This window comes from Oryzias latipes, chromosome 21 (assembly GCF_053564925.1).
Source record: "Oryzias latipes strain Hd-rR chromosome 21, Olatipes_Hd-rR_3.1".
Lineage (NCBI taxonomy): Eukaryota > Metazoa > Chordata > Actinopteri > Beloniformes > Adrianichthyidae > Oryzias > Oryzias latipes.
The window spans coordinates 22,655,812-22,679,236 of NC_136257.1; the positions used below are offsets into that span (position 1 = coordinate 22,655,812).

At 38.6% G+C, this 23,425-nt stretch overlaps 1 protein-coding gene across 2 annotated transcripts in view; it reads right to left on the reverse strand.

Moving 5' to 3' along the window:
* The window catches only part of igf2bp2a (insulin-like growth factor 2 mRNA binding protein 2a), a 45,303-nt gene that overhangs the window by 4,772 nt on the left and 17,106 nt on the right, over nt 1–23,425 (reverse strand). For both annotated transcript variants that reach the window (XM_023950670.2, XM_078939963.1), the window contains exons 3-15: nt 17,786–17,834; nt 13,504–13,555; nt 11,796–11,859; nt 10,967–11,257; nt 10,661–10,795; nt 7,811–7,933; nt 5,965–6,100; nt 4,418–4,555; nt 3,354–3,422; nt 2,774–2,896; nt 2,309–2,383; nt 2,030–2,161; nt 963–1,076 (exon numbers count right to left, since the gene is read on the reverse strand). In XM_023950670.2, the coding sequence (XP_023806438.1) occupies nt 963–1,076; nt 2,030–2,161; nt 2,309–2,383; nt 2,774–2,896; nt 3,354–3,422; nt 4,418–4,555; nt 5,965–6,100; nt 7,811–7,933; nt 10,661–10,795; nt 10,967–11,257; nt 11,796–11,859; nt 13,504–13,555; nt 17,786–17,834 (1,501 nt within the window). The remainder of the gene's footprint in view (nt 1–962; nt 1,077–2,029; nt 2,162–2,308; nt 2,384–2,773; nt 2,897–3,353; nt 3,423–4,417; nt 4,556–5,964; nt 6,101–7,810; nt 7,934–10,660; nt 10,796–10,966; nt 11,258–11,795; nt 11,860–13,503; nt 13,556–17,785; nt 17,835–23,425) is intronic.

The following is a 23,425-nucleotide window of genomic DNA, read 5'->3' on the forward strand; positions in this document are numbered from 1 at the left end:
TAGCTAGTTTATGGCCGCTCACACCACCAACCTAACCTTAGCGGTGCAACAAAACTAGTGGGCAATATTGGAGCCATCCAGTCGTTCAGTTTTGAGTCAGATATCACTCAGACGAGGAAAAGAAAGACGTAAATGGATCTATTTGTCTACACGTGTTGCATTAGAATGGAGTTGAGCAGGGAGCTTGTGACCCGCTGTCGTAGCTTCTACATCACACCTACAAGCTTTTTCTAACTGTTTTTTCTTCTGCTCTTGATTCACCACAATTTGAATAAAGAAATCCTCAGAAATGCAATTTTATATTTGTCCTCCATCAGGACAATAGCCCAAACCATGATTTTCATCAGAGTGGGTCTTTAGTAATGACTTTTGGTCTTGTTTTCCCTCATGTCACGTCAGTTTTGATCATATTTTATGGTTGAAGAAACAATTAAAGTACAAGATGCAACAATTTTCTAAATCCAAAATCATGTTATTCATTTAGATGTAGTTTGGTCCCAGAATCATATATCTGTAATTGATTTTTTTTCCACCTAAATTAGGTCAAACTCCATCTATTTGTGAATTAGTGAAAATCTGTAAAAGTAATTGAAGTAAATTATGTAGAGATCAATATTTGGTTGTTTCTTTTCTTTATATCATCGCTGTTTTTAAGCAGTATAAAATAAAACATGTGATGCATGACAAATGATATTAATTTTTTTAATATTTACATTATTTTGATTTTGAAAGGAGTATGTCATTTTTTACACCAAAAATTTGTTTGTTGTTTTCGCCATTTTAATCCCTGTTTACTGTTACTAATTGTTTTGACAGATACACACAGGCCTTTTATTACATTAACATGTAGTTATTTTGTAGCTTTTCCTAACATGTATGAATAAATAACTTCTACGGTATTTAAGTTACATCCGTTCTCTTTTTTTAAATAAAAAGCAGCTACTGCGTTCTGTTTTGCATACCTGGCTGGCAAAGAAATGCCCGCTGATTTTCACAAAGACCTCGTCATTCTCGTCAGGAATTTGGTCCCGCGGTACGATCACCTCTGCGCTCGTAAGGTTCTGCAGTTCATTTACCTGCAACGCAAGCGAAGGGCTCCACAGCTGAACACATGTTCTTGACCTTCACATCCAGTCTCACTTACCAAATGCAGCCGTCACACTGTGACAGTAAATGAACACACTGCAAACTATTTCATACTTGTAAACATTTAAAACTTTGTTAGACGTTCAATATATTTTACCAGGTTTTCAGTTTACTTCTCTTTGCTTTAACTCAGTAAAGTGGATGATTTTTTTTTTGTTTCATTAAGAGCTAGGATCTAGAAATAAAGAAATTATTCAAATGAGTCAAAACTGTTGTTTTTTTTTCCATTTTGTTGACAGTAAAAAAAAAGTTTTAGACTTAAAGAACTTAAATTGCACTGTAATTTTTGGTTCAATTTCAGGGATGATATTTCAAAGTTCAACAAGTGTCAAATTAGGCTGGCATTCATTGTCATTGTTTTGGAAGCCAAAATTAAGATTTATGCTCTAGGAATTAGTGCTAGTTTTACATTTAATTAAGATTTATTGAGATGGGCCAATTTTTACTAAGATGATATTCTCATTTTGTTCTAAAATGAGCCATTTCTACTTCTTACAATAGTTTAATCAATATAAATAACAATTAGGTACATAAAAACTAAAAAAACACAAACTGCTTAGAACTAGCAAAAAATACTTATTATATATAACATTCAGTTTGAAGTAACGCTATCTAACTGTAACTTCTTTAGCTTTTTTTTTTTCCTTTGAACTCCTTGTTTTTTAGATTTTGTTAACATACTGTAAGATTTCTTGTTAAGTAAAAATGAACTTTCTTTGCAGGATTAGTGTTCTTTTCCTATTTCAAGCTACCTCTTGTTGCAGTTCACGGTTAACTAAAAATGAAATTTTAGCTTAAAAACAATCCTTTGGTTGTTCAGAAAAATCCAGGTCCGCTCATTTTTATTTGTCTTTCCAGTTCATCTATTATCAGCTTTGCTCACCGTTTTGCCACCTTTGCCGATAACCCTGCCAGCTGCACTCGAAGGAACCTTGATGTGTGTCTCCAGTTTGACTTCTTCTTTTGCAGAAAAAAAGTTCTCCTCTTTCAGCTTTCCAAATATCCGACCCTGGGCCTGAAATACGAAGAAGACGATGAGGCTGTAGATTCTTTCAGAAAAAAAAACACAAGGCGATCATTTCTAGTCTACAAGGGCAAGACAAGTTTATCAAAAACATAAAGACCTGTCATTTTATTTCTTGAAATGAGTGGATGGTTTTACCTTAAATTGAGCTTCAGGAGTTCCTGTAATAATAACCATTCTCTCAGTAACATCTGGACTCTCAGCTGGGGCTATCTGATTTGGAAAACAGAAAAGATGCAGATGTGGGAATGTGCAGCTTCCAGACAAACTTTATGGCCTCCAAATTCAGCCCCGAATCATCAGACCAATATTCCAAACATTCGACATTAATTTAACAACTCCAACTAATGAAGAGCCTGTGGTAACTCCATCTGAAACACTAATGAGTCACCTCCTCTTCTCCCCTTTCTAATCATGATAACTGCTGCAGTTGCATCCAAAGTGCTGCTGAGTCAATCGACTCATTGGAGCGTAATAACGCCTGCTTGATTGGTGAGGAGCTTTTAAACACGCACTGGAAATTTAAACCACCAGAGTGGATTCAACTCTGAAAACTGATGAGCGACAACTTGACAGCTTCTTTCTCCTCCTTAATGAACTCACCTTAATGGAAGCTCCTGCAAAGTGGGCAAGCTGTTTGATGTGCTGGCCCTTCTTGCCTATCAGGGCCCCGACTGCCTGAGTTGGAATAAAGAGGTAGACGACCTCCTGTTCAGGAGCCTGTTGCTGAAAAGATGACCAGGATTAGCTGTTTCAGAGCAGAGCTCTTCTCATACCTGCAGCTGCAAAATACAAGAGCTCAATTTAGCTTTCCACATGAAAGGACAGCTAAATTAGGACCTCATCAAAGTTTTTTCTCTTTATATAAACATTATGTCTGGCTGTATTTGAATGGACCTGCTCCTGTTTTTTGTTTCTGTCAGCATGGTAACACTTGTGTGGATGAGGTTTATAAAAAATATATTTTTATGAGCCACAAAACACTCAAACGAAGCCACCCAGAAATATTTGTTTGTTCTTTTTATACACAGGAATTCCAGAAAAAAATGTCTGACAAACAAAACAGAGAGCTGCAACCATCTGCCGTTAATACTGCCTTCTTCCTTCATAAATTCTACAATCCATCAGAATAGAGGAACTCACTGTGACCGACTGACTTAAAGGAACGTTAGATGAGACATACTGAGTGCTGGTGGGGGATGGCACTTGTTGGAGGAACCCCGTACAGGCCACTGAGATGTGAAGAGTGACTCTGAAAGCACAAGTAAAAACAGGACCACTCAGATAATCTTTTGATCTTTTATAAAAGTATTCCCAATAGTCTTTGAAATATAATTATGCAGTGTTTAATCAAATTTTTTTTTTAAATGCCGTCTTATATTACATAGTTTTTTGCAGAGCAGCAGTAGTCCATCAGAAATTCACCTGTGGGTTGTGGACGGGGCTTAGAGTAAGCCGCCCCCTTTACCATCATCCGTCCCTCCAGCTAACTTACAGCCCCTCACAACCCCAACCTAGCATTACCAGTGCAACAAAAATGCTGATCAACATTGGAGCAATTCAGCCAAATTCCAGCTCATGCAAGGAAACCACAAACGTACATGGATCTAGTCCTGTATACATAAGAATGCTAGGGAGCTGGAAGCTTGAGGCCTACCCACAACTACAAGCTTTTTCCAACAGCATTTTTTCATCTGCTCCTGATTCACAACGATTTGAATAAAGAAATACTCAGTAACGCAATTCTAAGCTTAATTTTCTTATGTATATCCTCTATAATGAGAAAAATTCCACAAGAATATGTTGAAAACACGATTTTCATAGGTGTGGGTCTTTAAAGGAAACCATGCCCATAAGAGGCATTCACAAGCACAACTTGAGCTCTCATCGGGGGAATTTCAGGTTGAATACTCGCAGTGAATCACACGTTGATCTTCTTAATTAGGAACACACAAAAACATTCTCGCACACTGCCTCACACCACTTAGGCTCGCCCTCATCAGGCAGTGAGAGGAGACTTTGTCTAACGCACACAATGACTCATCTCTGAAGAACAACTGGGGGAATTCTGCTTGCCTCAGTCTGTTTAAGACTCATGCAGGAAGACGAGTCAGCAGAGTAATGCTATTTTTTATTTCAGGGAACAGTTTGTTCCCCACGTGCCGAATACAAAATTATTTCGTCAAATCAGAAGTAACCCCCACAGTTCAACCGGTAAAACTGGTTTGTGGGAGGAACAAAACTCACTAAGAAAGGGTTGTATCCTGCTGGAGGCATAGGGGGAACTGCGCCACGTGATCCAGCAGCAGGGGGCAGCACCGGCAGACCAGAGGAGAAGATTCCCAGAGCGTTCAGGTTCAAGCCTGGGATCAGGTTGGCCTGTTGCTGCAGATACGGAAAAAAGCAACAGTTGGACAATAGAAGAAACGGTTGAAAACACATTTCATTTCCGATTTAAAACTAAACCTCTGTAGAGGTACCAGAAAGAGTTACATCAGTAATATGCATTGGTTTGAAGATATTCAGGCTTAGGAATGTCCTCTACAGACAAATTTGCAATCCTGGTAGTCAGGAGGTCAAAACTGCAAAAAAAAATGTAAAAGTAACTTTTGTACATTTTCTTAATAAAAATAAAAAAAGAAAAACTTTTAATCTAGTGGGTTTTTACCCCTTAACAGTATCCTGATGATGTTCAACATAAAAAAAAATCATATCTCATCTTTAATGTCAAATACAAATTTAGTTTACGAAAAGAAAAAATACATTAAAATCAGTTTCATGTAACTGTTTAAAATCCATTAGCAAAGAGATCATGTCAAATATGGAAGAGATGATTATTACTCTAACAATTACTCAAAAAATAAATAATTTTGAAATTCACATTTTTGAAAAAGAGTTAAAGAAATTGTTGAGAAAAAAATGTATAAATTAAAATTAATCAGTTAAAAGAAAAACAATAATTATTGTTATTGAAACAACAACTCCCAGAGTTAATTAGGTAGCTGGTGAGAAATGTAAACTGATTTCAGACTTAAAAAGTTTAGAAATTATTCCCTAAAGGGGACAGGAAACTAATCATGTTCTTGTTGCGGAAAAACTTTATGCAATATCCACACTGTCACGCTAGATGGCCCTAACGGTTCACTGTAGAGACGCGGCCCAGCCTGAAAGCTGCCAGAACTGCTCAGAGAAAGCCAAAGGGGTTTGGAGCGCCTGCTCCATGAGCCTCTAAAGATGTCCCCAAAAAATTAAAGTAGGGATGAACCACTGAGCGGATATGCCACGAAGAAATTAGTCCTAAGACAGAAAAAGGAAGGAAGTAGATTCAGAATCCGTGTGCTGAGGTACAGCGTTGTCTAGATTATCTGCATCCATCTCTGCTGGTCTGTTCTGCAATAAAGGGTTTGCAGAGCGTGATATCCTCATGGCTCCTCTGAGGTTGACCTCAGTGGCTGCAGATGAGGTCATCGGGTTAAGTGAAAGAGGAGCCAGATGAAAGAGAAGCCTACAGATATCAGATGGATGCTGGGAAACGCAGGCAGGCGCAATCGGTGGGGAAGCAGCCATGAGTCAGACACTCCAAACGAACACGTGCTGCACTGTGATGCTTGACTCAGTGATGAGCCATTTACCGATCGCTTACTGTTGTCTTTTTTCCTAGGCAACCTCCCTAATGCTGCTGGTAACACACACTGAAAGGAAAGGCGATATTGTCCCGCTGTTTGCTCTCAGTTCTCACTATTCACCTGTTGGTATGAGTCACTTTACAGTCACAAGCCACAGAGAGGACTCACATTTATAGCAGCAATGTCGTTCTCGTAGGCTTCCTTCAGTTTCTTCATGATCTCCACCTCGGCTTTACAACAAGCCTCCAAGCTGCCCTTCACCGTGATGGTCCTCTCAGGGTTGCAAATAGTTAAGTCTTGCAATCTGCAAACACAACCCCATGCATGCATAGGAGGAAATATGTTTTTTTTATCTAAAAATCATCAAACATTATAGTTAGTCCACATTATCCTCAAAAGAATGGTTAGAAATTAGGGACTAGATTAGGGGTCTGCAACCTAAAACAGCCATTTGGGCCAGTTATTTAGTGCCCAAAACCCACAGAGAGGTGCAAAATTCCACTTCACAAGTTTGGAAAAATACACTTTATTTATGTTTTTCTGGAAATTAAACCATTCCTTTACAAAACGTTGCTTCCACAATAACTAAGTCTCATCAGGGTTAGATTTTTCAACAAATAACACCTTTACATTGTTTCACTTTTGCCAGCAGCACATCTATTAAAAATAAAATCCACCCTGTGGATCCACATAGAAGAAGAAATGAGCCAAAACTAAAAAGCTATTATTTATTTAGAATAATTGCATTTGTTTTAAAGCCAAAGAGTCAGAAGAGAGACAAAAGCGCTGCCTGTATCTCTGGAGCCACATGGAAGGGACTAGATGTTGATATAATTTTTAAAATCCTTATGAATTCTAAGCTTCTAAAACACCACATACCACACTTCCCAAAATTCAACCCTGTGCTGTTGTGCAGGGTTACTGGAGTATGAGATCCCCTAAACTTGATGTATTTTAATAGTGACAGTTTTCATTTAGTAGTGGTTTTTTCGACACGTCCTCGTAAAAAGAATAGTGGACCCTTCCCAGAGAAGCTGGGACTTGGAAGTAGGAACGGAGCATATTTGCAGTCCAAGCAGCCATAACACAGATAGTTCTGGTTATGTTGTCAGGACTATTTTGTTCTTAACAGCCCTCCAGAGACACTTCTTAAACCCACTGTTGTAACTTCAAAAAAATAACAAAGTTGAGAACTCAGCATGCTGACTTTTTTATGTCAAGTAGGAAGGCATAGATACTGACAAAACCTGAATCAGAGAAACTACAATCCTAACTTTGATTTAGAGACAAAACTTATTAAAAACATTTAAAGCAGGGACTTTGGCCTAAAGAACAAATGTAATCTTTGATTTATCAAACAAAGCACTTGGTTTTACAACCCCCCTCACACACACACTACAGCCAACCTGAACACTGCTTCTCAGAAAAAATGCAACTGAGTGTTGGAAAAATCAAAGAATCAATACTCCATAAACCATTTCCCTTGAATGCTACACAAACAGGTCTGAGCTGTGAAGCAGAAACTATCTATTCTGTCTCTCAGCAGACACAATAGATCCATCCATGGGATTTCACAGGGGCTTCCTATCTGGATATACCCCTCGCTTTGCTCAAAAGCGAGCAATATATCTCTTTCTGTTCTTTCTCTATTCCTTCTCTGGGCCTGTTACACCATCTAGGCTCACAGAGAGCCAGTCATCAAAATGAACAAAGATTGGTGAGCAGAGTGTGTGAAATGGGGGCGTAACCCCCTCCTCTCTGATATCATGTTCTGCAGGAAAGAAGCTGTTATCAGCTGTTTGTTCTCCAACAGCTCGGTTAAGCAAAAGCTGCACACTGGGAGGTTAATGAGCGCACAGGAAAGAGGGCACGGCTGCAAACGCTACAGCATCACTCTTCTATGTAAACGTCTGCATAACAATGTTGTTTTGTTCTAAGTAATTTTATTCTTCACAAAGCTATGCAGGGTGGAAGAGGCGTCCCAGAAGAGCACGTTCTTTGTGAACAAACTTACGAGGAGATGGTAATCTTGGTCCCTGTCTCCTCCTCGATCTTCTTCAGGTTGCGGCCCTCTTTTCCAATCAGTCGGCCCACGAGGCTGTTGTGGGCAAGGATTTTCAGAGGGATCTCCTCATTCCTGCACACACACATGCAGAGTCCTGATAAGTGTGACTGCTCATGCTGTAAGGGGAATGTTGGCGCTGCGCAGGGTTTATTGTTCATCCACAAATGTATCTTGATGATTTCAGACTTTTAGGATCCTTAAAGACCCACTCCAAAATGAAAATCCTGTTTTTGGTGTTTTGAACATGTCAGTGTGGCATTTTTCTCATAATGTGTAAAGAAAATGAAGCTTAAAATTGCATTTTTGAGTATTTCTTTATTCTTGTGAATCAGAAGCAGATGAAAAAGATTGCAACTTTGATGTAGATGCTACAATCGGCGGGCCACACGCTCCCTGATAAGCTCCATTCTGATGCATCCAGTCGCAGACAAATAGATCATGTATGTCTTTATTTTCCTCGCCCTATCTGGCATCAGACTCTGGACACAACTGGATAAATCCACTTTTTGTTGCACTGGTAATGTTAGTAATGTTAGGGGCTGTAAGGATGTTGGGAAGCAGGAGCAGGCTTACCGGTACTCTACGCCAACAGACCCACCTACAGCTCTGCAGAAACTATGTCCTAGAAAACGACACAGGCTTTATGATTATAATTAAAAAACCACTGGAGATGCTTTTAAAAATGGATCAAAATGTGACTGGAGTAGGATTTTATGCTTTTATCTTTTATGGTAAATTTTGGCATCAAATTTGCTTTCATTTTCTTCAAATAAAAAGCCATTTTAATTAAAGAAAGCAACAATTTAGTAGTTATTAGGGTATCCGACAAATTTACATGTACAGCCTTTAAAAAGAACCACAAAGAATATAAGAAAAATATACAAAAAAATAAATATCTCTTAATTAAAATCTTTTGGAATTCATGCAGCATCTCTACAGTTACTAACAATTCTCTATGCTCCTGTCCGGGTAGGACATATTAAAATCACTATTCAGCTTATAAACATCATTTTTGGTTGCGTAATTTGGGTGAAATTAAGTGTCATATGTTCTGCTGTTGGGAATAATGCCCTTCATTTTCCATGACTTTAACAAAAGCTCAAATTACTGCAAAGAGCAGATTGTGGGTAAAAAAAAAGATTGCAGATGTAATCTTTTATTATAAAAAAGAGACTTTGAGGAAAAGAATTAGCCAGCCTTGCATTGAAAAATAAACAAATAGACGATGTCTGTTGTGTTTTGGACAAAGATCAGGGGGAATCTGGATTGAAGATAAGGTTTTACTGTTATTCCATTAGAATAACAAACTCTATCAGCACTCACCCCTCAAAAATCGTGACTAAAAATGAAAAATGTATGCATTTTCAAACTGAATGTCAGTCGTATAGGTCAGTTTGTGTATTTATTGTTTACAGGCTTTTTTTCCATGGCCTTCTTTTTTGTTGTGAGGGTGTGAATGTGGATTGGTGTTGTGGTGAGCTGTGGTTGACAGTGGCCAGATGCCATAACTACCTGTCTTTGTGTGCTTTGTGTGTCTCTGTGTGTTTGTGCGTGTGTGTAAACATGCCATAATCTGACTATACATTGAAGCTGCAGGGTAACATCATTTTTGGCTGAACCTTTGAGGAGTGTCGGTGAATGCAGGCAGGGTGAAATTACAGGGTGGAAGACAACCAGGCCGACAGGTTTTGTTCTGCTGGTGGGGCATCCGGGGCGGGGCAGCGTGATGTTTGGAAGTCATGCTGCGTACCTGTGACACTACCGTGACTTTTCGCAGCAACATTAAGAGGGATCCAACTGATTGAAATGGAATAAATCAGCCCGCTGATTCGTTTGACTTTTAATCAAAGCCAGTTTTGTCACCTTTAATGAAGCCGACAGGAACAAAAGCCAGATTTCATTCAAAAAGGGAGTTCTTTTAGAAAGCACACTTGAATAATTGTCCATTTTTCTAAAGTTCATGTTGCTCAAGTTTGTAGATAAAAGTGACTCAACATGAATGTGATGCCTGCCATTACAACCTTAACAAAAGTAAAAAAGTAAAAGTAATAGTAGAGAAAGAGAAATGTTTAATTGTAACAAAATCAAAGCTTTGGATTGACTAAAGCCAGATTTATTCCAATAAAATATATAATCTCCTCATCTAATCCTATTTGTGTGATATTAGAGAAGGTTTCATGGGATTCTTGAATTTAGGATTGATTTTTCTAATAATTTTAGAATGTAAAGCACACTCTGGAAGCAAAGGGTAAAATGTGGGAGGAAAAAGGGAGGTTTTTAATGTCCTTTTTATTTGCTTCTAAATATTTGCACTTATTTGTCCATGAAACAACGTAAAATGTTTTCAAATGTTGAGATTTTTGTGATAATTTAACCAAACTTAGACCAGATTGACACATTATCTTAGTCTTAGGGCTATACTTTAATAGAATAAAAATGAAGAGGCCATCTAAATGTAAAATCAGAACACTGTTTTTCAGGCTGATACCAAAGAAGCTCACAGGGTCTAAAGGGTGCAGCGTGTTGTTAAGTGTCAAACTCAATTAGACCCATCAGCTTGGTTTCCTAAAGGCTAAGCTGTGATCACGTGTCTCCTTGTGTGTGCGTGTTCATGTCATGTTAACTGCGTTAGTGGTCCTGACCATAGAGAATGCACAGTGAGATTTAAAGGTCTGCATCCAGGCTAAAGGATGGGATTATAGGCCAGCAGACATTATGGCTAATCCCTTCGCCGGATTGTATGCCTTTATGTTCCACATCTTCCTGCGCAGGTCTGGGAAGGGCTGTGCGTAAACTCACGTCTTGGTCTCGTTGGCTTCCTTCTGCATGATGTCCAGGATCATGCGGCAGGCAGAGGAGCAACCCTCGGGTGTCGAGTGGATTGTGATGGGTTTTTCTGCTGCACCTGCATTTTCCTTCCGATGAATATCCACCCTGAGGGATGGATTTAGAGATAGTCATTCGATCATATAAAAATTAAATATGTCAAGAAAGTGCCTCGCAAACTAAAAGTTCACAAAAACAAGCACCAGAAAATGATTTTCAACATAAAAGTCAAGCAGTCCGATCATGTCGGATTGTGACCAGCAGTTAAAACAACCTTACTTGGATTGGGTCTGCTTGGTGACATTCTTGATGGTGAGGCCTTCCTTCCCAATAATGGCTCCCACAAACTGAGTAGGCACGAGAATACGCAGGGGAAAGTCCTGTTGTCTGGGGCGGGGCGAACTGTAACTCCCTGACGGCCCTGGCTGAGGGGCACCGTAGTCCCGGGAAGATCGCCCCCCACGCCGAGCACGGGGCGCTTGAACGGGTGGAGCAGCATCCATGTCCATAATATACGACACCTTCAAGGAGTAGTTGTCAAACTGGTGTCCTGTGAGCTTCTCAATGGCTCTGGGGCAGGAAATGGGAGAAGAAATATCAACTAAATGAATGAAAAGGTTTTAGTTTACAGCTGCTGCAGTGATGCTTTGCAATATTGATTTAAGATCTTGACTTAATCCTAATAGACTGAATCTTAACACTGGATATACTTGCATCCATGCGAATATTTATTACATCTAACATATTGTCCTTGTGAACAATACATTACTGATAAATTATCAGTTTATGCAACAAAAAACACCTTTAATCTTAAAAACATGGTAACAAATTCAAAAAATAAAGAGGAACTGCAAAAATCTGATTGAGCCAGATTCACATAGCAAAATTTTGAATATTAAAAGAAAACAACAACTACATTCAAAAATTTACCAGCCAATTCTAAAATGAGACTTTGAGTTGCAGATAATTGAGAGTTAAAGACACACTTTAAACCTAACAAGTAAAAAAAAAAACAATTGCTGTTGACATTGCATCTTCTCCGTGCAAGTATTTCATGAGTCTTACTCTTGGTACTTGGCTCATCTGTGTCATTATTTGTGCTGCTTACACTTTAGCTTCGTCCTTGGTTGCGTATGTAACATTCACCACAGCTGTTTCTGTGTCAGTGTTCACTGCAAGACGAAACAAGAAGAGAAAAAAAGGGGGGGGGGGGGGGTGAAAAACATGAGGTCGTCAACAAAGGCTTATCTATGCAGATAGCAGGACTTTGTTGTTGCCGTAGGTGAGCTGGAACTCGTGCACAGGTTTCTGTGGCGACCCAGAGAGCCACTTGTCTTTATGAATGCATTACGGTCACCACCAAACTGGCTCTGCTCCAGACCCTGCTACTCTCCTCTACAGACACAACAGACAGGAGCTGCTTAACACAATAGCCTTTCTGCCATTTGCACAAAATAGGTGTTTAAGTTTGACATAACAGCCTAAACAAAGTGAGTAATTACTTATCAAATGCAATGAAGCAAACAGCCAAGACACTCTTCCTGGCTGCTGCCCTGTGTTTCCCAGTGAGCAGCGAGGATGGGATTCACGCTGGGCTCACTCATCCTTCAAAAGACTCAACCATTGGGTGGCGTCGAATAAGGAGTCCTTTGTACATTACTAGCAATGACGACACAAAGCTCTCATCTGACTGATTATTTAAACAGTCAGTTGAATTATTTTGAATGTTGGCCGATGATTTCTGGTATTTTTTGGCTAAACAGAAACTGTCTTTAGTTGTTTGACATTGCTGTGAGTAAAACTACTAATCTGTATGACACTCAAAATAAAATTCCATGTACAGAACTCTGTGAATGAACATGCAAAGTTAGACTGGACCACAAACTATTTGGCATTTGAAATTTATATTTGTAGTATTATACTAAACATATAGCCTTTACCAAGACACACATAAGCATGTGACTTATACCTGCAACCAGCATGAGCTGGACAGGTGAACCAACTAGTCAACTAGATTGATATCCAGGGATGTTTGAGAAACAAACCTAAAGAGCTGAGTGCACAGAAGAGGAATTGACGCTGCCTTCATTTCTGAATAGTGAAGCAACTTTTCTGCAAAGATCTCTTTGAGCTGCTGTCATCACAACTGTGGGCGGTGGTTAGCTTTGGCATAGATAAAGATAACATGACTGTGTTCGTGCCAAGATTTGTGAATGTGTGCTTCTCTTTGGCATCCCTCACCATGCATGTCTGGCTGACTTGTGTTTGTGTGCTCAGTTTGTAGAAACAGGCAGAACGGTGTACATGTGGCTTTCTTTTTATTAGGAAATCTGCCATTCGTGTGTTCAATGTGACCCTAATAATTATGCACTCACAAAAACAAGCACACCAAGTCAAAATGAGCAAAACTTTGCCCAATGGCACACTCCGTGTCCCCCTCCAGCACTCAGATATGCACTAAAAACCCACAAACACATTACTACTGGATGTCAGCCATGTCTGCTGATTCAATTCATGTGCCAGAGCCAAGAAATACCCTCGGTGGTAGACCCTGCTTATTATCAAGGCTCACATTTAATTCAAATGCTCATTTCTTTAGGTTAAACACTCACAAAGACAGACATGATGATAAAGGCTCATTCATATGCAGACCCAGGTTATATTTAGATGATAAATATGTGAGATGATGATGATAATAAGGATGTGAAGTCTTGCAGAGATGCTTGACTCACTGTGGGGGGTAGAGGTTGTGTGTTGGAAGAAAGACACACACATGCACCTAACAGCAAGAATCCAGATAAAAGTACATGTCGTACCTTGTTCCACGTTGTCTACGGTACCATACTGAGCTAGAAGGCCATCCAAAACCTAAAAGCAAGAGGCAGAAGTTGAAGTTACAGACAGAACTAAAGTCAAGTGTCAATAAGCACATGAAAACATACGTCGATGACACCTGTTTTTACATTTAAGACAAGTAATGGTATAAAACAGGACGATATAATGCGTTTAACAGAAATTTAAATTAGAAAAATAATTTGTACTTCTTTCTCTTTCTACAAACAATATTTTTTTTCTCAAACACTTGCTGAAAAGCAATTTGTTCACTTTTCAAAAGTTCAAATATTTCCTTTAATTATTTAAAAGTAGTAACATTCAAGTGTATGCAGTGTGAGTACATAGCTGACTGTAAATGGAGGCAGAAACATGTGTGAGTAATGTTAAAAGCAGCAGAGATACAGGAGGAACTGGATTAAATGATTCAGCTTGTCTGAACATTTTAATTGACTGAGTATTAGCTGTCACGTTTTGAGAGTACACCACATCCACAAACATGCATACAGCTTGCATGCATACAAGCTTTCCATTGGTTAAAAGAACGAGAAAACTATAAGATGTCAAACTTGTGTAAGCAAAATGTGCAATGAAAATAATGTAAATGAGTTAGAAAGGCATTCCCTTAACTGTCTTAACTGTCACATTAACTGTACTCATAAAACACTTTTCTATAGTTGGCCACTAATAAAAATTCAAAACTTAAGGCTAAACAATATGGGTCAAGATATTTGTCTAATTAGAAATGAATAAATTTGACTAGTCCTAAGGATTTCTTTCTTTGGTGTGGCCAATAAATTGGATGATCAGATCTCTTGGACAAATCAGATTAATCATATAGTATCCAAGATGGGCAGAGGAATTGCCTTGGCTTGGAGGTGTGCGCAATATTGTCCACCTTCAGTCATGAGGACAGTTGTTCAGTCTCTGGTCTTGTCACATCTGGAGTATTGCCCTGTCATTTGGTCTATTGCTGCACAGGGGCATCTAAAAAAATTACAACTTGCCCAAAATCGAGCTGCCAGAGTGGCTCTTAGTTGCTCTTATTGGACCAATGTGAATGAGATGCACACCCCTTTATGTTGGTTGAGGGTAAAAGACAAAGTACAACTCAGTCTGTTGGGCTCAATGCACAACGTCATTTTTAAAAAATGCCCACAATATTTGGTAAATAAAGTTTTATACATATTGTCATGAACATCAAACTCGTCAGGTCAGCTCTGGTGATTTGATTGTTCCTTTTTCAAGAACCAACTGTATAAGAAGAACAGTGCCATTTAGATCTTCTGTTGCATGGAATCAAGTGTCTGGAAGAACAAGGCTTATTAGCAACAAATATCATTTTTAAAAGATTTTAAAACTAAGAGACATGAACTACTTACAATAACTAACGATTTGCATGATTTGCTGTTATGAAATGTATGTCATTGATATGTTGTATGTGTTTTTGATATGCTGGTACAAAAAGGAATTTTTTTAAACTTATTTTAACTTGTGAAGCTTTTAAGGTAAATATGATGAATTAGTCAGTGAATTTTGTGAAATCATTTTTGGGTTTTGTGAAATTGGTCAAATGTATGGGTTTTTTTTGTGTATGGACCCCAGGAAGGCTAGCGACCACTTTGTGGAAGCTAATGGGGTTCCAAATAAATGAATAAATAAAAAGTAATACTGCAGAATTTATATAGGAGAAAGAACTGACTGTATTTTTTACATTTATCACCAGACTAACTGGCTTACAGGGTTAACCACAACCACTTCATATTTTTAACCAATCACACATCATTTCTCACACAGGCTTATAACACAGTTTAGCTAGATTGGTGTGTTGGAGAAAGGAGCTATAAAAATCTAAAGTTTGGGTCTGTAGGATAACAAAGACGTCACTTCTGTACGTGCAAGACTCGCCTCGGCTTTTAAAAAAACATGAAGCTAAAGAATAAGCAACAATTTTGTATAATGAAAAATTGTGTTTTTTTATGTGCCACAAATGTAATTAAACTTCTCCAGGAGAAGAATTAAACATTTATAAACACAATCCGTGCACTCAGGTTGCCTTGTTTGGGTTTAAGCTTATTTAAGGTGTGCTGAGTTTAAATGTTTTAAACATCATATTCCGCAATCTAGATGACTTGTTTTTCCCCCACGAGGGATTTTTGTTGTTTTTAGCAAGACAAAAAATTTAAGAGACCATCTGCCATGATTACAGCTTGCCTATGAACTAGAGGTGTATGTATGTGTGTGCAATCTAGACCCATTGCCCTCTGAAAGCATTTGAGGCCTTATGAAACAACGAACAAAGCTACAGCCTCCAACAGCTGAGAGGATGGAGCCCCCGAAAAATCCACAGCAAGATTTAAAAAAAAAGAACAGTAGCTCCCCATCTTATTTGATTTTGCATTTTAACATAATGTTCTGTTGCCAACTTAAAATGTCAGAATGAGCCTGGTTGAAAGGAACCAATGCTTCCACTGTGACGTCAATTGGTGTGTAACCCACTGTTTGGAAACACGTAGGTGGTTTTAGAGTGAGAGCTGATTATACAGTGGGTGTAAGGAAGGTGAGGATTGAGGGATGGATATGCCTGAAAACATCACTTTGCCACATTTATCCTGTTTATAGCTTCAAGACACGAAGTCTGAAGTTAAAGATCTGGACGCACCTCCAGCAGGTTACCAGCAGAGCACAAACTCTTAGAACTTTATCTTGCAGTGATAAAGATAAACCCGCCTTTTAGATTTATGACTTATAGAGAAAAGTTGAAATCAGAATCATTTATGTGTGTGTCAATATTCTATAGTCAAAAGGATAAAAGCGTGGAAAAAAAAAAAGTGCTTAACCCTCCGCAAAATCTCTTTAAATCCCTGAGCCAGTTTTATACAGAATGATCTAAAACATTTAAAAACTCTCAAAAATTCACATTTTTAAAACGTCAAAAATAGCAAAATTTTGAGTTGTAATAAAATGAATCCAAAGTAGAAATTTTTTTTTTTTTTATCATCAAAGCACCAGCTTCTGGGTCTTCAGTTATTTCCAATTAATCAATAGAATCTGAACTAACCAGTACAGATATTTTAAGAGTTGCAAGTAGTCTTCTATCTCAATAGATTCTTATATAAATTAAGATGTCCAGATTAGCTTTAAAAACAGGTTTATCTTTCAAAGACCCACTCCGATGAAAATTGTTTTTTGGCGTTTGTTTTTACATGTTCGTGTGGCATTTTTCTCTTGATGTATGACACATGTAAAGAAAATTAGGCTAAAGTTTCTTAGTGTTTCTTTATCCAAATCGCTGTGAATCAGGAGCAGATGTAAAAATGCAGTTAGAATAAGCTTGTACCTGTGACTTAGAAACTACAATTGGCAGGCCACCAGCTCCCTGCTCTGTTCCATTCTGATGCATTTGCTTGTAAACGATCCATGAAGGGCAATACAAGCTGGCATCTCGATCCAAACTATGTGGCTGGAGAGCTGCACTATTGCTCACTATTTACCAGTATGTTAGGTTGGGGTTGTGAGGGGTTAGGAGAGCGTGAAAACAAAGGGATGATGGGAAGTGGGGAAAGCCATACTCAGCCCCAAAGGTCCCACCCACAACTCAGAGTCAAATTTCTAATGAACTCCTGCAGCTCTGCAGAAACTATTTTCTAGAAAATGACAGTTTTATGATTTTGGCAAAAAACGGCATCATTATAAATAAAAGACCACTGGGAACGCTTTTTGAAATACATTAAAAGATGATCGGATTGGGACTTTAATCTGCATTACATCATTCTTTTTCTTACCGTATCTCTGATTGGCACTCTACAAAATGGTGACTGGCTTTTGAGGCAAAATTCTTCAATTCTAAATGTTCCAGCAGCGTGTCCTAATGGATCAAGAAATAACAAATGCCAGTGTTCCTAATTCCCAAATGAAATACTGTGAGCTCCCCTGTGGCGTGCAGACAACATACAGAGGAAAAACCCAAACGGACACGGGAAGGCCGACAGCAACAAACACCAAATGCACACAGCTAACTCGAACCCCTGCAAGGTTACAGATGATCTCATGCAGACACAGGCTTATTCACACAGTAGTAAACACTGACATACAAACAAGCACATTCACAGACATAAACATGCGCATGAAAACACTTAAGAGCGCACTACAAAGGCTGGTGACTCATGGTCAGGAAATTAGTTTAGGTGCTGCCTGTTGTTGTTCAACTGGGCATCACTGTCTCTCCCAAACACACACTCACTCACTGATGTACAAACAACTGACCTCCCACTGTAGATGAGGGGGAATGTTCCGGATCTGGATCTTCCGACTCCTGCAGAGATGAGACACAGAGGCGGAGTGGACTTAACAGACCTGAACCACAAACTCAAGCACTCTAAAGTGTTCAAAGCACAAACCAGCAAACTTCACTTAGATCATTTCAAACAGACTGTGCATTTACATCAGCAGCTGAAGACCAGGGATATTTCTACGGTTTACGGTACAGAATGTAGAATGAGAAAGTGTGTGATTACATATGCAACTGCCAGATTCTTTGTACAGCATCTACAGCTCAAATGTGAGCAAATACACAGCAGCAACTTCAGAGCTCCAAGAAAGAAAGAAAAATATGAACATTCAGACAAAAAAACACACTGCTTGTGTTTTTTACAACACCAAGACAAATGTAAAAATGTAGTTGGAAGCGATGGATTTCCCTTCGTCCTGACAGACCTAGTAAAAAAACGGGTTTCCGGAATAGATCTTAGCCCTCCTTTTATATATAAAAATGATTTTTTTAAAAATACAAAACCGGAGAACATTTTTTTGAGGAATTTTCAGGTGATTAATAAAGATTCCACACTTTGATTTTTAAAAGCACTAAAACATTTTTAAAACTTAAAATATGAGCAACCAGAAAAAGGCTGTTAATGAAAACGAAACGTATAAAAATGTTTTGCAATTGATTAGCTGGACTGGTCGATAAATGAGTTATAAAGTTCACCTTTGTGAAATAGACTAAGCTATATCAGGGCTAATCAGGAAACAATTAGCAAAAAACTATGTTTCACAGAGTAAAAAATAATTTTAAAAAAACATGAAATAACTTTACAATAATATCCAAAAAAGAAAACTCTCTTTGCAAATGATAGGTTCGTTATTTATTCTCACTTTAAAAACATGAAATTCTAACAAAAGGGAGGTACGTTAGCACAATATGCCTCTAGAACATCAGTGTTGAAAGTGTCGTCTGGGTAATAGTGTGATCCAACATTATATACCATCAAATTTAGCAGAGGCTTTATCCAAAATGACTAAGGCTGCATTTTCATTTTCTGTTTTGACTCATCTCACAGTTATTCAGATTGGGTTAATTAATTTGCAATACTTGTAACTTGTAACAAAGCGCAGTCTACCACTATTTTTTGAAAACAAGGCAGATCCCAAGGCTCCCGTCCTTCTGTAGAGTCCATACATCCTGTCCATCTTGGTGCTAAGGCACTAAAAGTAGAGGCTTCAGTGTAATACACCTCCGAGTGGAATCGCCTCAAGCCAGACTGAGATGTGCTGAGTTGGGCTAATGGACCATAGGAGTTTTTGCTACACTATTGTCAAGAGTAATAAAAAGAAAGGTGTCTTGACCCAAGACACAAACGTTCTAAAGGCAAACCGATCTGCAGATGGCTGCAATACCCCCAAGCAATAGTTACCCCCATGAGTCCCACCTAGAGTATTAAGAAACAATGTTAATGGCAAGCTGCAACCATTACAAAATTTTTCAATGCTTTTGCTTTAGGGTGGACCAGTGGACTCCCTTTGAACAGACAGATAGGTTTAAGTTTTGGCTTACTCCAAATGCCAAGCATTGAAACATCCGGACGTTACATCAGCTGACCAGGACGGATACAAAATAAAAATAAAAACAGTGACTCCCACCAGAACTACATTTTGCTGTACCGTTCTGCACCAGGGTTCACTTGCAATTAAACTAAAACCATTGTTATCACCACCAAACCAGACAATCCGAGTAAACAAGTCCTAGAGCGGTACAAACAGTCTGGGGTGCAAGATCTTTGACAAAGATTCCTGCTGTTAAGCAGCTCAAATCTTAGAACAAACAAATAGTTGGTATTTCCATCAAACAAAACCTCTAAAAATCATAACTTTTGTAATGTTGGGTTAGGAGTTGAAATAAACATCGTTATTTAATTCTTCTAGTTTGTTCAGTTAAGATGCATTTCATCTCCATCTGTCAATACCATCAATGCAAAAAGTTGAGCTGTGGTTATGAGGGGCATTTCCAGAACAGAAGGATGAAACTGAGGCTGCTCCTTGCCTTCTCGCTTTCAGGATCTACAGCTTCCACACGTGTCTCTGCCTCCAGTGAATCTGTCAACTCCAACAGCAAAGCCACACAAACCGCTTGTGACCACAAGCTGTTAACAGCTACATTAACGTGAGAGACTCCAGTCCAGCTCAGCACAGACCGCTGAGCTGACGCACTCTAAAAAGACATTTTAAAGAGCATTTTAGAAATTAGGTACAAAGTTCCTGTCTGCAGTGAGAAGAGGGAGCCGGCAGATGGACTGGGTGGAAAGCTAAAAGTAAGAAACATGGGATTATTATTTTATTTTTTTTGGCCAATTCTACTAATTCTAGAACCTTTTGCACCCAAACTGTGCATGCAAAAGGTAGAGAAGCAAATGAACTCAAGGACATCTGCTGTTCTCGTACTTATGAGTCTGTAACTGTTTCCTCACTATTGGTGGCTTGAGGCATCCATGAAAGGGTGAAGTGCTAAAACACACAACCTATTCTATGAAGTAAGGAACAACTTTTAGGCAAAAGCAGACAATCCCCTAGCAAAAAACAGTACACTTAAAGTTTATTTTATTTAAGTGCCACTCCAATCATCTTTTGATCTATTGTAAAAGTGGTCCTAATGGTCTTTTAATTATGATTGTTGTTTTTTAGGCAAAATCAAGAAACCTGTCGTTTTCTAGAACATGGTTTCTGCAGAGCGGCCACTGTTGACGTGGAGTAAACCCTCCCTGACTTCCCATCATCCTGTTGTTTACACTCTCTCCTGCTAGCTTACAGCCCCTTACAACCCCAACCTTACATTACCGGGGCAACAAAAATGGCGGGCAATTTTTGAGTTGTGTTCTTTTAAATTGCAAAATACCTCTTTTTATTAGTTCATTGTGTCAATTGTAATCTTCATGCAGAGAACATGATGCCAACCCTTATTAAAGGCTATATGAGCACTTGGACGTAAAGTGCTTTTCACCTCCACTATGTCACCACTATGAAGACTATGATGCCACTCACCCGACAGAGTCCTGACGGGACATGCCTAGGAAAAAATGACTCCTGACGCTACTTAAAGGTCTCAATTTCAGTGCCCTTGTGGCCGCTGGCTAACCGAGGGGAGCCCTGTTTTTTGCCTGTCTGGTTCCAGAGCAGGGAAGGGTTAGGCATACCACTCTGCCACATAGATTCGCCCTGTGGCATCCAGGTTTAGGCTCTATGTTTCATGCAAACCAGGGAGTAATGCTGAGATTACATTTGCATTAAAGGTGAACCCCGTGCTCTCCCTCAGCTCGTCCTCCCTGGAATCTGAAAATGAACCGAAGCAGACACTGCAGACTGAAGCCGATGGTTACTCAATGTTTGTTGAATGTAACCAAACTGTCTGCTGCTGGTTTGCAGCAGCCTGCCAAAAGACAGACAGAGTATTAAAAAAGAAAGTGGCTCAATCTCAGTTTTGAATATCCGAGGGTGGCCGGGTTTCAGTTGAAAAGCTAATATTTGCTGCTCCCACCTGTACGATGTCAGGAACCGTGTCTGTGCAGAGGCAGGCAAAACAAATCTGCACGCTCAAAGGATTTTTTTAAACTAGAACAGGCAGAGAGAGGTGTGAGAAAAAAAAGAGTGTTTACCCAACACAACAGGGTTTCCCCTACATGAGCCTTTTGTAAAAGCTTCTAAAAAAAAAAAGGAGAGAAACTTTGTAATATATTTGCATCTCTGGGCTTCCTTCTAATGTCATTCAAGTTAAAAGAATTATGAGAAGAAGAGCGCCAACAGCTTAATGATTGTTCCATTATTTACCAGGAGACAAACAAAGCATTACATGCAGTCATAACTGTTCATTTAGGCAGCAAAGGTGTGAAATCTAAATCACGGCTGTCTTTTTGTTTCTCCCTCTCCTACTAAACGGTAAAAACTCACATTTGCCGAACATGAGTCAGAAAGCAACGATAGACGCAGATGAATTCATAACGAGCACGTGTCTCTCAGAGCACGCCGTGAGACGCTGGGAAATTATACGTCTTTGGTGGAGGCAAGGAAGATTTAAACAAAACAAAAACAGTCCGAAAGGAAGTCCGCACAAATGAGCTGAACACAGCAAACATCCAGAAATGGCAGGCTGCAACAAATGCAAGAACTGACTCAAAGAGAAAATAATAAAGCAGAAAAAAATAAAAATGAAGCCACACTAGACAAATCATTCAGTAAAGAAAGAAAGCAAAGGTTACTCCCAAGAAAACAATTATAAAGAACTTCCAAGAATTTCTTTATAATTTCTTTTTGTGCTTTACAAAAAGTTTGGTTTTATTTTTCTTCTATTGTAGTAAAAAAGTGGATCTACCACTATCAGGTTCCTTTCTTTTCAAAATCTCTTTTTTATCTTTTGTTCGCTTGGTGCAGCCCCTTAAACCTACAAAGGATCTAAGAAAGAAAAAGGCAGCTAAATCAAAATATTAGACAATTCGAGTCAAAAAATATTATTTAAAAAGCTTTTCATAGATTTTTGCGTACAATAACTTGACTTTAAGTGGATAAACATCTCAGAAGAAGGATTTTATATTTCCTCTAGAAAGAATGAAAAAATATTGCTCATAAGCTCTTCAAAAGATTACAAGAAAGACTAGATCGTAGATAAAAATGTAAAAACATCGTGTACATGATTTCTATTTTTGCAAACTCATAAACATGTCAAGTTTGCTTCAGAAACACAATCAACTAGACAAATTGTCTCAAAAACAAAGCAGAACACAATAATGGTGTGTTTTTTTTTGTTTTCTTTCCTAAAATTCTTTCGAATAATTAAACTTTTTCTTCTCCAGGTAAGTTGGTGTCTAATGATGCCTTTAAAAGCTTTGTTTACCTCTGTCACCACTATCTGAATGTCAGAGGTGGCTCACAAGTCACCCAGTGGAGGGGTGGGGGGGGGGGGGTGTCTCCCTAGGCGGGCAAAAAGACATCCAGAATGACCTTTCGGCCTCTTCTGTACCGAGCAGGAAGCTCCGGAGTACTCCCACTAACATGTCATCCTCTTTGCTCAACTAGAAAGCTCCCATCTGACTTACCTGGGTGATAAAGGTTTTTTTTTCTCTTACATTTGCTTGTCATTTCCTTCACTCCAGCATCCATTAAACTGTCTACCTCCAGACTGGCTGTTCTCGGTAAATTCAGTTTATATCTCACAGTTATATCAAAAGGAATATATATATATATATATATATATATATATATATATATATATATATATATATATATATATATATATATATATATATATATATGCAGGGTTACAGGTTTGGAGCTCTATTGAATGTTCAAAAAAACAACTGAAAAAACTTTTTTCATCTTCTTCACACTTTGCTACTCTAATCTGGCTGACTAAATGCTTGAAGGCCACACTCGGGAACACAACAGACACAGGAAGTTCTCATCAAAGCAAAAACACCCTGAAATAGAGAGCAATTTTAAGCATACCATACAGATAAAAACTCTATTTTTTTAATCAAACATGAACATGGACATGAATTTCAGGTAACTACTCACTTATTACAAACTCATATGGCCAATGTCTTGTGCCTCTGTTATATGCATATTGGGATCATCCAAAGATCA